The sequence below is a fragment of the Sarcophilus harrisii genome, chromosome 1, assembly GCF_902635505.1.
Source record: "Sarcophilus harrisii chromosome 1, mSarHar1.11, whole genome shotgun sequence".
Taxonomy (NCBI): domain Eukaryota; kingdom Metazoa; phylum Chordata; class Mammalia; order Dasyuromorphia; family Dasyuridae; genus Sarcophilus; species Sarcophilus harrisii.
Genome location: NC_045426.1, coordinates 86,917,178 through 86,931,650, shown reverse-complemented (window position 1 = coordinate 86,931,650; position 14,473 = coordinate 86,917,178). Strand labels below are relative to the sequence as shown.

The 14,473-nt window shown below is 45.6% G+C and overlaps 1 protein-coding gene across 1 annotated transcript; it reads right to left on the bottom strand.

The window, feature by feature from the left end:
- Window positions 1–712: 712 nt before the first annotated feature.
- On the bottom strand, window positions 713–11,594 carry KLHL40 (kelch like family member 40). The gene is made up of 6 exons (XM_003762234.2): window positions 10,410–11,594; window positions 8,814–8,974; window positions 7,029–7,136; window positions 5,678–5,863; window positions 4,893–5,039; window positions 713–2,269 (listed from the first exon to the last, which is right to left on the bottom strand). Exons 1-6 carry the CDS (start codon window positions 11,592–11,594, stop codon window positions 2,158–2,160), a joined length of 1,899 nt encoding a protein of 632 aa, XP_003762282.1. The 3' UTR covers window positions 713–2,157.
- Between the last annotated feature and the right edge of the window lie 2,879 nt (window positions 11,595–14,473).

The window sequence follows — 14,473 nt, the reverse complement described above, 5'->3', positions numbered from 1 at the left end:
AACAGAAATGATCACACGGCTAGAACGGATCTGAGATAGGATTTGAAGTCAGATCTCATCTCACTTGGTTCCTAGTGCTTGGATCATGAAAATACCAACAACACACGGCTAATCAAAGTCATGCAGCTCTAATCTTTTGAAATCTTTGGAAATTCTACCCCCACTCCCCAGGGAAAAAATTTGCTATGGACTCAGGGAAAGCTCTCACAGATTTCTGAAGAGGTCAAGGGTCAGGAGGTCTGGGTTTTAAGCTCCATTCTGCTATTCACTCAATGTGTGATCTCAAACAAGTCAGTTTTCCCATCCATACAATGGGTCAAATCATTTTTCCCATTGATTAAAGCAGACAAAAAACGTTGCATAACCTGCAGAACTTATTGTATAGAAAGTACAATAGAAAAGTGAGTTCTCAGTTTTTCTTTTTCTTCTTTCTTGATCTTATTTTTCTTGTGCAACAATTTGACTGTATAAATATGTGTACTTTTCTTGGATCTAACATGTATTTCAACATATTTAACATGTATTGGACTACCTGCCAGCTAGGGGAGGGGGTGGGGGGAAGGAGGGGAAAATTTGGAACAAAAGGTTTTGCAGGGGTCAATGTTGAAAAAATTACCCATGCATATGCTTTGTAAATAAAAAGCTTTAATAATTTTAAAAAAATTTAAAAAGAAAAGCAAGTTTTTATCATTTCAGTTATTAAATTCTCTCCCCGACACAATTCTTTTCTCATGGTAATCTATGAGGTCTATAGATTATGCAAGGATTTTTGTTTGCTTGGTTAAGGTTGCTTGGAAAGGATATATTGGAGATGGGATTTTAATTCAAATCCCTGTACTCCAAGTCTAAGGTTCTTGATGCATCCCAACTTGTAATAGAGTTTTTTGAGTATGGTGTCTTTCCATGGTTCAATAACAAGTGATCTTAGCATCCAGTACAAATAACTAGCTAAAATAGGAACCTCCCAGATTTTTCCTCCCCTCTCATCTATAAATCAGGCAAGCTCCTCCCCAGCCCCCCTGGTGGCAATCTCCCACTGCTACCACCACCACCAATCTCTTCCCTACCTCCAGAAACATTTGAGGGGAGGGCATATTTTATGTTATGGGTCTCAAATACATACATTGCTCCTTAATTCCCTGCTGCCTTTGTCCCCTTAGAGCCAATGGTTATGTGTCTGCCCCAGGAGATGCATCTGTTTGGGGTGGGGTCCCCCAAACAGGAAATCCGTGCAGCCTAATGGAACCATGACCAGTATAGAATCTTGAAATCAATAATAAAATCTTTAGATCTCAGAATCTTATTGCTCCAGAACTTTATTCTTTTTCAAGGTCTGTATAATACCTATTTTCAGTCTATAACCCCCCCATCCCACCAAATCACAAGCTCTCCTGGGATGGAGGAGATGGGCAACAAAATCTTGCATTTCCTAATTTACAAATGAGAACCCTGAAACTCAGAGAGATTGAGTCACTTGCCCAAGATCACACAAGGAGGCAAGGACAGCGTCTCCATTGGAACCCAGATCTTTTGCCTCCCCCACCCTGCTACTCCCAGCCCGGGGCTCTTCAACAAAGACGCAGGTAGCGGAAATTACAAAGACCATCCATCACACAATGGGGATTCTGTCGGAGCTGGTAGATTGATTCCCTGAGCAGCTGAGAGAGCCAGGACTGAGAACAACTTCTGTGGGTTGTTCCTGTGCCCTGACGTGAAGGGAGGAAGGAGCAGGAAGGAGCGGAGTGCCGTGTTGTCTCTTCCTCATCTCGCGTTCGACACCACCTCTCTTGGGTCCAGTTGCTCCCTTATCTGGTCCCTGTCCTCTTCTCCTGAGCCTTGTAACCCGGGAGGTAGGGGGGGAGGTGGAGTGATATGGAGTGGAGGGGCCGTGGAGAAATAGAACCGATCCTACCCATTTTAAAGGCAAAGGGTAATCCCTCATTTTTACATATGAAAAAACTGAGGCAGTGAGGGACTTTTCAACCCAAGTGGAAGGAGCCTCTTCTGGCTCCAAAGCCAATGATCTTTCCATGATACCCCTCTTCTTGTCCTCAAGGAAAGATCTAACAGCAGGAAGATGAAATTCAATGTCCTCTCCCGGGGTGAGGGGGGGGGGAGCACCTGCCAGCTAGGACTCCGGGCTGACCTCCACATCTATCACATCTTTGTCAGCCTCAGAACATTGAGCCGGACGGGCAGGAAGGTGGCACTGGCTGCGTAGGGAATCTCCCTCAGGACTCCCTCCCATTTCTTTTCCTCCTCATCATACCTGTGTGAGAAGAGAAGAAAGGGAGATGTGTGTTAGAATCACAGAATCTCAGAGTTGGAAGAGACCTTGGACACCAACTAGTTCAACCTAGACTTGGAAAAAAGTATCCTCCATGACACATGGTCATCCAGTTTTGAAGACCTTCAGGGAGGGAGGGCACACTCCCCCATTGGGAGCCTATTGCACCTGAGCATAGCTCCAAGTGGAAGGAGATTTTTCCTGGCATCAAGCTTGAATTTTCCCTCTGTGCTCTCAGGTCTGCCCTCCAGGGCCAAGCAGAGCACATCTAATCCTTCATCCATCCATTAGCTCTTCTAATATTTGAAGCCAACCACAGGACCTCCCCATGACCTCTTCCCCAAGCTAAACATCTCAATTCCTTCAACTCATCCTTGTGTGACTTTGTCTCCAGATCTCCTTACACTATATTATCTTGTAGTACAAATGTTGTTCAATCATGTCTGGCTCTTGGTGACTTCATTTGGGGTTTTCTTGGCAGATATATTAAAGTGGTTTTGCAATTTCCTTCTCCAGCTCATTTTCTAGATGAGGAATCTGAGGCAAATAGGATTTAATGACTTACCCAGGTGCCTGAAGTAAGTGCCTGAAGGGATTTGAATTTAGAGCTTCCTGACTCCAAGCATAGTCATCTCCTATTTTATATTTTCTAAGTTTAGATGTTTTATTAGCTTTTCTTAGAACATTTCTAGTCAACTAAAGAAGATATATTGCCAGATGAAAGAAAGAAGACTAAACTATAAGGAACAGAGAAGAAGCAGGATAGAAGAGTATGGAAGAGGTAGGCTTAAATCTTAGTTCTGACATCTACTAGCTGTGTAACCATAAGCAAATCATTCAATCTCTCTCAGTCTCAGTTTCCTTATCAGAAAATAAGTCTAAATAAGATGTGTATTTATGTACCCAGATTGTTATAGGTGCAAATGAGAAGATTGGTTGATTTTTAGTAGGGGGATTTTAATAAGGCCTGTGAGATCAGGCCACCTTTAAAGGGCTAAAGAAATGGTATTCAAATGGCTGAATTTCAAGTATGAGGGAAGGCCATTAACAGAGGAAGAGTCTCTTTCTCAAAGAACTATTTATACAACACTTAAAAATTTGCATTTGACCCTTAAAAGAACCCTGTGAGATAGATGCTATTATTATCCCCATTGTACAGAAATGAAAATTGAACCTAAGGGAGGTTATGACTTGTCTTAGGATCACAGAGCTAGTATCAGAAATGAGATCTGAACCCAAGAAGTCTAGTCTTCTATGCATAGGTGCCCACCAGTATCCTATAGAGTTATCAAGTCCTAGAGCTGTCGGGCACCTCAGAAGTCATCCTTATTTAGCAAAGTAAAAAGCCAAGGCTCATAGAAGGGAGAGGATTTGCCCAAAATCACAGAGTCATTGACCAAGTTGGGATATAAACTCAAGTACCATGACTTGTCAGCCAAGGCTCTTTTATTTACACTCCTCTTTAAGCAAGTTTAGGATGTGAAAATCCTGATTTTTATGCTTGAAATAGACAACAATGTAGTGCCATGAATAGAACACTGAACCTGGAGTTAAGAAGCTCTGAGTTCAAATCTAGATTCAGACACTTAATAGCTTTGTGACCTTGGGCAAGACACTTAACCTATTCCCACATCTGTTAAATAATGAAAATAATAGCTCCTACCTCCCAGGATTATTGTAAGGATAAAACAAGGTCAAATCTGTAAGCCTTAAAGTGCTACATAAATGCTAGCTAGCTATTAAAGTAGGAATATAGGGTTTGGCAATCCTTGTGAGGAGCTACCTAAAGACATTTATTTATTAACCAATCTATTTAATTATTTATGAAAAGAATTGAAATTTTCTCAATTGAAAAAGAGTTTTAAAGTAAGGAATCACTCCTCTGATGCTAATGATTGAGGATATAATTATGGTTAAGGTCGAGCCATGTTGCAGGTACTTTCACTGGCTGTGACCTACCAATAGAATGCTCTTTCTCCTCATGCCTGTCATTAGGCTTCCTTCAAGTTCTAACTAAAATTCCATTTTTACAGGAAGCCTTTCTGGGTCCCTTTAATTCTTAGTGCCTTCCTTCTACTGATTATTTCAAATTTATCCTATCAATGGCTTATTTGTATATTGTTTTTGAATGATGTCTCTCCCACTTAATTGTGAGCTCTCTGAAAGCAGGAACTATCTTGTATATCTCTTTGTATCCTGGGAATATATTTAGCACAGTGCCTGGAACTGATCCTTTCCATTTTGTATTTTAAGGCTTTTTCCAGTGCTGACATTTCTGTGATCTATATTCTAACATTCTTTCCAATTCTAAGATTCTATATTCAAAATACTTTCCATTTTTGACATTTGATGTTCTAAGGTCCTTTCCAATTCTGATATTCTTTTTCTGTTCTAGGGTCCCATCTGACTCTGCTGTTCTATGAATGAGTCAATCACTGAATATGTGAAGGAAAGAAGGGACTCCCATTCTGGCTGCCTGCTCAGCTTGTGCCAGGGGAAGCTGACTTCAATTTAATTCAAATCATACTGCATTCCATCTGCCCAGTTCCAGAAGACAATTTCAAACCTTCCAAGATCCCCTGTGGCCCCACCCAAACCATCTTACCGCCATATGTCATTTAGCTCTGTCGGCACCAGCTCGCCTGACTCAGTTTCCAGGGTAGCAAAGCCCCCAATGGAGTAAAGCGTCCCAGCCAGGCTCACCAGACTGAGTGAGCTGCGCTCCTGGGGAAAGGCCAAAAATGGCTCCCACCTGGTGAAGAAAGCATAGAGATTACTGAATTTAGAACTGAAACAGTTTTTTGACACTATCTTTTCTAGACTTTTTATTTTTCAGATGGGGAAACTGAGCCCCAGAGAGAGAAAGGATGTCACAAAGATTACTTCAATAATATACTAGCAGAGTCAGAATTCCAACTCAAATACTTTAATTCCAAATCTTTCCTCTGGGCTATTCTGTCTTCTAATGAAGGAAAAATGCCCAAGAGGAGCCAGGGGCTGGAGGGTTGTATCTTGGCTAACTCCTGTTCCCTGAGCTTCCAGGATACCCCAGCACAGGCCAAATGGACAGAGAAAGTAATCGATCCCATTTAGGGGGCAGGGGATTCGCTAGGGAAACAGAGATTTATTCTCACCACCTAGCAGTGTCACTGGATGCTACCAATGCCCAGGGTTGCCAACTCAAAAGTCTCTTCCTCTGGGAAAGCTCATCCTTTTGGCCCTATCCCCTGAAAAGTCTGTGCCTTAGAGCTCTAAAGGAGACTCTCCCAGAAAGACCCGAAACACAACAGCTGTGGCAAAATCCCACAGCCCAAGGCAGGAGGCAGAGTTTTAGGTCTGCATGCATGGCTCCCACCCCCTTTCCCTCTTGGGATGCTGGTGGGGTCATACTTATTATCCGCTATGTTGTACACTTCCGATGAGCTGGTCAGCCCCGTGTTGGTGACTCCAGCCACCACATAAATCTTGCCATCGTGGACTGTGGCCCCAAAGAGGGATCGGGCATTCTGCATGGGGGCCAGCTCCTTCCATTCAAACTTCTTGGGGTCATAGACATATGTCTTATTCAGGCACTTCCTGTGGGAGAGAGGAGATACCTGAGGCAGGAGCCAAACTGGATGAGTCTTTGACCTTTAAGCTTCCCTGACTCTGGGACTTTGCTCAGGTGAGTTCCTATATCCAGAATCTCCTGCCTGCTCTTCTTCTGCTGTTGAATTCTCAACTTATCATTTTAAAGTTCAAATTAAATGTCACTTCTTCTAGGAAGCCTTCCCTGGTTCCTCTGGTAGATATGGACCTTGTCCCCCAGACCTCCCATAGTGGTCTTTTCTTGCACTTATACAATTGTGTGTTTATTATAACCTTTGTTCCTATATTGTATTACTTGCTCTTTGGGATGGGGGAAGAAAGGGAGGGAGAAAAAAGTGGAACACAAGGTTTTGCGAGGGTAGATGTTGAAAACTACCTTTGCATGTATTTTGAAAAATAAAAAGCTATTCTTAATTTGTTGGGGGGGTCCTATCCTTCTGCTTCCTAAACCATGGGGTCCAGGAGGTACCCATCAGATCTTATTGTACCTTCACCAAGGCCCAGCACAGGGTTTGGAACACAGAGATGCTCTTGGTAACATGTTCTATGATGTATGGTGAGGTGGGGGTGGAAGAGAAAGGATTGATCCGGCCTCTGTAGGATCATCAGACTGGGAGGGATTCCCAAGGGTCTTCTAATAATCAGCAGAGCCTAGAAGCTAAAAACCTGGAGGGGAAGTCAGGGAATGAATGGGCCAGGCAGGAAGTCTAATGGAAATCAGGCAGGGAGCCCAATGAAAATGACACAGCAGCAAATGTAGGAAACCAGATGGCAAGATCGCCTCTGAAACCTCCGTGTTCCCTTTCTCTGTCCTGCACCCTGCAAGGAGCTGGCCACCTTCAGGCTGGTATCTCTGGGTTGGTGGCTGAGTCAGGAGAAGCAGGACCCCAGTCAGCAGCCACCTCTCCCACCCCAGCCAGACCCGCTCCTTTCCTCCCAGACTCTCTTTTTCTCCCAGAGCAGTATTTTCTTTATCCCTTTAGTACAGAACCAGCAATGGATGGGCTGCGCCTCCTTCCACAACTTCTCCAAAGCCCCAGGGAGGAAGGGACCACCGGCCTCCCCATCTGGTGTTCAGAGCAGCCTACTCTGGATTCTCACCCCCCGGGAGGCCAGAGAGATCTGCTGAAGTCCTAAGTCCTCAGGCTCTTACCGGTCACTTCCTTTGCCCCCGATGACATAGATGAGGTCCATGTAGGACACCACAGCATGGCCGTACACCACGTAGGGCAGCGGGTCTGACTCACCCCATTTAAAAGACCTAGTGGAGAGAAGGAGAGCACAGGGTCAGCACTTTATCAGCTTAGCCAGGACCCCAATGCAATCAGGCATCTTAGACACCTCTCTCCCTTTAGACCCAGGATAAATCCAGCTCCACTGTCTGGAGGGTTTTATAAACTTTTCTACAACCACTGGGAAACTAAAGCTTAGACCTGTCCACACATGGTTGATCCAGAATGGATCTTAAACCTCAGAGGCCCAATGCCCAGCCCAAGTTCTACAAGAGCATCTTTGAAATCAAGTCCATGGGAATCGCTAATTACTAAGCAACAGCGCCCTCTTCTTCTTCCCAGCCCATAAGAAGCTAAGAGAAGTAACAGGAGACCCAAGAAAATACAAATGGATGGGGCAGCTAGATGGCAAGTATTAGTGCTGAAGTCAGGAGGACTTGAGTTCAAATCTGGCCTCAGACATTTAACACTCCTAGCTGTGTGATCCTGGGCAAGTCACTTAACCCCAATTGCCTCGGCAAAAAAATAAATACAAATGATCAAGGACAATTTTCATAGAATAAAATAATTTGTAGCTATAAGAAAACAAAACTCATCCTCAAAACTTTACAATAATCTAGTATCTGCCTCCTCTGTTCTGGCCTGCCTCAGAGGCAGGTTCAATCACCTCAAACTCTGTGTATGTGTGTGTGTATACATATGTATATATATATATGTATACACACACATACATACATATACATATATACACAATTATGTATGTCTTTTTATTTTTCCCCCAATCACATGTTGAAACAATTTAACATTTAAAAAAAAAGTTTTGAATTCCAAATTCTAGCCCTCTTCCCTGAGACAGTAAACAATATCCTTGACAATTTTTAAATGATCTAAAATCCCTGCTGTACTACCTTATGTTTTCTCTTCTCTAGACTGAATGCTTCCTTTTATTTATAAAAAATTTCTTTTTATAAAATATATATTATGTATATGATATAATTTATAAAAAGAAAATATTTTTATTAAATGTGCCCTTGGATTTTTAATAGCTATATGACTCTAGGCAATCACTTAACATCTCACTTTGGTCATTTGCTTCTAAACTCTCGATAGTATGGTTTCTGACCACATCATTCAACTGAAACTCCTCTCTTCAAAGTAATTAATGATGGGTCAGTTAGGTGGTGCAGTGGATAGAGCACTGGCCCTGAAATCAAGAGGACCTAAGTTCAAATCTGGTCTCAGACACTTAACACTTCCTAGCTATGTGACCCTGGGCAAGTCACTCAACCCCAATTGCCTCGGGGGAAAAAGAAGAGTTATTAATGATCCTTTCATTGTACAATCTAACAGTTTAAAAAAAAAAACAACTCCTCCTTGATTTCTCTGTGACCTTTTTATCTATTTTACCTATTTTTTTTACTCATTACTTATTATTATTTGTTATTTATCTTTTTTACCTATTTATCACCATAGTCTCCTAGATATTTTCTCCTTCCTAGACCTTGTTCTTCTCTGGCTTTCCTCCCATCGGGCTGGCCACCCCCTATCTCCTGTTCTATAGTTCATATGTCCATAGCTATGGGGCAGATCGGTGGCTCTACAGAGAGGCGAATGAGGGTTTTCATTCCTATGATTCTCCCTCTGTGCCTTACTCTCCCCCATCCCTCTTCTCCCCACCCCCTGCCTCTCCCCTATGAGCCCCTTACAGTCGGTCATAGCACATCACTGAGTCCAGGCTCTGCTCTCCTTCCTTGAGCTCTTTGCCACCCACAACGAAGATGGAATTCTCAGCCTCGCCCAAGCCAAATAGACAGCGTGGGGAAGGGAGGGGCGGCATGCCCATCCACTCGGAATCCAGGTGATCAAACTGGAGAGGATGGAACAGAAGTGAAGGTGAGGTTTCGTGCCCACCCTGACAGCCCACCCAGCCCCTCTCCCAGCCTTCCTGAGGGACTTTCCTTTCCCTCTTCTTTGTAATTGATCTGCTTCCAGGTAAGCTACTCCCTCTTTCACAGGACATCTGGAAGGCTTAGAGACAAAGAGCATTCCCCCTTCCAGTCTCTCCCCTCCCCAGCACTTTCCTACTCTAAACATTTCCAATTCCTTAAAAGACATGGTCTTCGCTCCTTTCACCATCCAGATGGTCTCTGCTCTCACTCCACCTCATCAATATCTTTCCCAATATATGGCACCTAGAGCTCCAAATGAGGTCTGACAAGGGCGGAGGAAAGCAGGACTTTTGTCTCCTTCGGGATTCACATTAAAAAAACTCTTGTCCTACAATCACTGATCCCCTAGATTAGTGTGCCCCACTTTTAGTTCTAAAAACAAACTTCCTTCCCCTTCTCGTTGGACCAGGATGGTTCTAGAGCCACCTCCACCCTCCCTGCTCCTCTAAATCCCTCTAAAATGGAAGACAGCTGCCAAAAGCCAGTCCTGATGGGAAAAGGGACTATTTATAGCTCCAGTTTGGGGAGGAGAGGGGCAAACAGATAGGGAGCTCAGGGAAAAGATATGGAAGAAGAGGGAGCTTTTCTGGGAGTGAGCCTGAATCGATAACCTAAGGGGCATAGTCATGGATATCCTGGGCTAGCCAGACTCCCATTCCCTTAAGTGTGGGCCAACACAATGTATGAAAGACTGTCTTGTGGAAGGGGGATTCGATTTGTTCTGCTTGGCCCCACAGGGCTGGGACAGGAATGATGGATAAAAGGTGGATTTTAGTTCAACATAAGGCAAGAGCTTCAGGATCATTAGCTCCAGTCCTTTGCTTTTCAAGTGAAGAAATCCACTTGCAGAGAGGGAAGGGGACTTATACCTAGCAAGGACTAGTATTCAAACCCAAGCCTCTTTCTAGATATATTAGAGAGGTTTTCTGTTTGCTTACACAATCCTCAGAAGTCCCTTCCACATCAGAGGGGCTACAATTCTGCAGTTTAACAGCTTTCTAACTGGCCTCCCTTCCTTTAAGTTTCTTCTGTTCTGATCCATTTTATACATCACAGAGTTATTCTCCCCAACACTCAGAATTATTCCTCCTTCATGCTACTAAGTGGCAAGAGTTCTGAATCTGGAGCTCAGAGGAAGAAACTCAAATTCCCAGCTATTTTTTCTTTGCCACATTGTTACTAAGTAGCCTGTTATTTTGTTAGTTAGGAAAGCCCTTTTCTCTCTCCAAGCCTCAGCTTGTTCCTCCATAAAATGAGGGGCCGGAATTAGATGGCCTCTGGGGTCCCTTCTAGCTGGGTGATGCTGTCCAGTTTTTAGCTACAGTACTGCTGGTCTCCAACCCCACCAGGTACCTGCAGGAAGTAAGAACTCATGGGGTCCTCCTTGTTGTCCTCATTGTAGAAAAGGCCTCCCGCCACAAAGATCTGGTTCTCTTTGGTCACAAGGCTAACGTGGTTCTTGGGGATCTGAGTGGACAGGGAAGCAAAGTAGCACTCGTTGGTCCCGGGGTCATAGGCCACAGCCCCTGTGTCGCTGATCATGAAGATCAGGTCCTGCAGGAACATCCCAAAGCGCATGGTGTCATTGAGGATCCCAGGGATGATGGTGTCTCCGTCGTCAGCCTCTTCTGCTTCCTTCTCCCCAGCTTTCTTCCCTTTCCCGGACGGCCCTCCTGCATCCACTCCATTGACCATGCTGGCCCTTTCCTTCCCAGACAACTCATCTCTCTTTTTTTTCCTCTTTAGAACAGTCATCTTCCCTTCGTGGGAGTCCTTGACCATCTGAATCTTGCGGAGTAACTCGGGCTGGGCCCTCACCAGTGGGTGCTTTTCCACCCGACTTTCAAGGTAGTCTCGAGGCAGAAGGCGGAAGCGGATGCTCTCGAAGACGGTGGGCAAGGCTTGGAGTCGGACCTCCTTGTCGTCCCCCGTGTTGGCCCACTTCATCACGGCCTCAAAGACCACCTCCTCCTTCTCCACATTGAGGCTATCGCTGGAGATGACGGCGATGAGCTCATCGGCAGAGAGGCCATAGAAGTCTTGGTCGCGGGAGATGAGGGGGAAGCGGTCGCAGATGAAGTCGCGGGCGGCCACGGCCAGCCGGGCGCAGTCCAGCATGAGGCCCAGGCGGAAGACCGCCAGGCAGTTGGCGAGGCAGAGCCGCTTCTGCAAGAAGGAGACGCAGATGGTGAAGATGGAGGGGATCTGGAAAAGGTTGGCGGCTGCAAAGAGATCCTGAACGTTGTCCTCATTGAGATCGATCTCCGAGGTGTAGAGGTAATGCAGAACCTTGCCCATCACTTCCGGAGACACCTCCTCCAGGCTGATCTCCTGGATCCCCAAGTCCTTGAGGAGCATGGCTCGGAAATAGGGGCTGCAGGCGGCTAAGACCAGCCGGTGACAGGGAAATTCCTGGTCCTTCACCTTCACCACACAGTCCAAGAACTTGCGGTGGTCTAGCATGTCCTTCAGTCCATCCTGGAGGAGGGTCTGCTGGTAGAGTCTCTGTTCTTCTATTTGGTCCAGAGTCTGGGCCATGCTGGTCGTCTCCTCGGCCTCAGAAGGTGGGGAACGGGTCGCTACAGCAAGGAATCCCACAAGTTCCCCCTTCGTGTTGGACCCACTGGTTTGAAGCGGGGGACTGTTCTCACTTATTACCTGGGTGACTCAGAGCCTCAGTTTTCTGCGCTGTCAAATAAAGTGGATGGAGTCAGTGATGATTCCAAACTCCCCTTTAACTCTCTAGTCAAGGATTCTCTGATCCAGGAATTCACCTCTGCTTTCAGAGAGCCACAAGAGCTCTGAGGATGGACCCCTCCATCTATCTGTGAGACAGTCGATCCACTTGTCCGGGCGCCTCTGTGTTGGACTTGGCTGGGGCAGATATATATAGCAGGAGCTGGCTGGAATCTGGGCTGAGGCTCCACGTAAGCTGATCCGCCTGGGGTATGATGAGTGGGGCAGAGGGACAGTTGGGGGTGGGGCAGGGGGGACAAGACAGCTGGGCTTCCCCTCCCCCTCCCCTTCCATCCCCCCCTCACACCCTGCTCCTTAGAGACTCTGGACCTGAGTCAGTCAGCTATGAGTCAGTCCCAGAGACGGGGGGGGGGGGGTGATCCCTAGAGAAATGACAAGGACCACCACCTCCCCAGCCCCAGACTTCAGAACAGAGCAATGACGCCATTTGGGATGAACCAAAAACTGTCTCATTTCTAAACTGAGCTAAGGCTGTGGCTCCATTTCTCTCTTGGCTGCTTGAAGACTTCTTGGGGCCATGGCACATGTTCCCTTAGAAGAGGTCACCTTTGAGGAAAAGAAGGGGAGCCTGGTAGGAAAATTCTGGGGGAGAAATTTTGAGGAGAAACTGAAAGGGATGGGGGTGGGGAGGCAGAGCCTGCCCTCTGGACCCTTCCTAGGTTGGAGCCAACAGCTGTGGCCTAAATCCCTGGATACTTGGCCACAGGGTGGGGCCTCCTGGGGACCAGCCAGCTCTGTAGCCTAGATAATATCCAACCTTGGGGATCCTTAAGGTGGTTACGGGCTCAGCACTGCTTCCTGGACTGTGACACTCCATCTCCGTGGTTGTCCAGGCAGGAAGGAGAGAGGGAACCCAGCCCAGGACTGAGCTCCTGTGGGCCTATGGGCCACCCGGGCTCAAGAAAAAGGATCCAGTATCAGGACCCATCAATGGATACTCATTTCTCCAACCTAAGACAAAAGGAGTGAGGTTTCTGGCTCCGTGATCTGGAGAGCACATTCTATACTTCTGTTTGCCCTCTTAGGATTGATGATTTAGAGCTAGATGGGACCTGAAAGGCTTTCTAGACCAATCCAGCCCCAGTATTTAGCAGATGAGGAAATGGAAGCCCAAGGGCATAGAGACAGCAAGGGCAGAGTCAGTATAGGAATGGCTCTTGGCCCTGAACTCCTTTCCCTTTTCATTAAGTCACACTGCCTGAATACAGACCAGAGGAGAATGCATTCCCTTCTATTGGGAAGCTGGAGTCATAACAAGTCTTCCTTGCTCTTTGAACAAGTGAGAAGGAAGGTATGTTGGTCTTCAAGGAGGCCTTGTCTTAGTCCTGTCCTTTGGAAAGCTCAGATCCAAGGTGACAGGACCAGGACACTCAGCCATAAAAATTCTTCAAACTGCTGCAATAGCTCTTTTTTTTAAAATTAATTATTATTATTATTATTTTTTTTTTTTGCTGAGGCAATTGAGGTTGTGACTTGCCTAGGATCACACAGCTAGAGCTTTATTTTTTTAAGCCTTTATTAAGCACCTACTATGTACCAGGCACTGTGCTAAGCACTTTACAAATATCAACTGATTTGATTTTCACAACCCTAGTAGGTGGGTAATATTATGATACTAATTTTTGTTATCATTTAGTTGTTTTTCAGTCCTGTCTGACTCTCTGGGACCCCATCTGGGGTGTTCTTGGCAAAGACACAGGAATGGTTTTGCCATTTCCTTCTCCAGTTCATTTGACTGATGAGAAAACTGAGGCAAACAGAATTAAGTGACTTGCCCAGGGTCACACAGCTGATAAGTGACTGAGGCTGGATTTGAATTCAGGAAAATGAGTCTTTCTGACTTCTGACCCAGAACTCTGTCTGTTACACTACCTAGCTGCCTCATTTTACAGATGAGGAAACTGAGATTAAAACTACTTGTCCAGTATCATATTGTTAGTAAGGGTCTGAGGTCAAATTTGAATTCAGTTCATCCTGATTTCAAACACAGAGTTCTGTCCACTGTGCCTTCTGGCTGCCCATAAAGGTTATTACACCAACTGTATATGGACCCAAGGAATCTAGGGCCCTCTGCTCCCTCTCTCCCATGCTCCCCAGAGGGTCTCCCCAGGGGCCAGGACCTGGACTCTTGCTCCCCTGACTTAGATCCCAAGATTAGCTTGTCCCAGAAGTGACAAGGCCTACAGCTGAGAGTTAAATTTAGCCCCTTCACATACTGACAAGCTATGATTCCAAGTCACTCACCCCCCATCCTCACATCGTCACTCTCTGACTCATTTGTTTTTACCCATAGAGTTGGGAGGAGTTGAGGCTGGTACTGAATCACTACCCCTTTCTTTCCTTGACATCACCTGAGAGAATGTTCAATGGACCTGTTCAATGGACCCCTGAATCCGAACCATAGATTTCTAGAATGTCAAACATAGAAAGGAAGGAGTCAGATAAATCAGCGAGTCCAATCCCCTCATTTTACAGATGAAAAACTAAGACCCAGAGAGAGGAAAGCATTTGCCCAATATCCTAAAGTCAGCAGTGGCAATGGCAATGCTCAAAGTGAAGTCTTCTGATTCTCAGCTCTATTTTGTGCCCCAATTCCCCCAAAGTGTTGATATATATATATATATTAATTTCCATCAGTCCAGGTCCTTTTTGCCACTTGT

Coding starts and splice junctions, on each gene's coding strand:
- KLHL40 (XM_003762234.2), bottom strand. CDS start 11,594: ATGGCCCAGACTCTGGACCAAATAGAAGAACAGAGACTCTACCAGCAG. Junction 7,137..8,813: donor GTGATGTGCTATGACCGACT/GTAAGGGGCTCA, acceptor TCTCTCCACTAG/GTCTTTTAAATGGGGTGAGT. Junction 5,040..5,677: donor TACAACATAGCGGATAATAA/GTATGACCCCAC, acceptor TTTCTTCACCAG/GTGGGAGCCATTTTTGGCCT.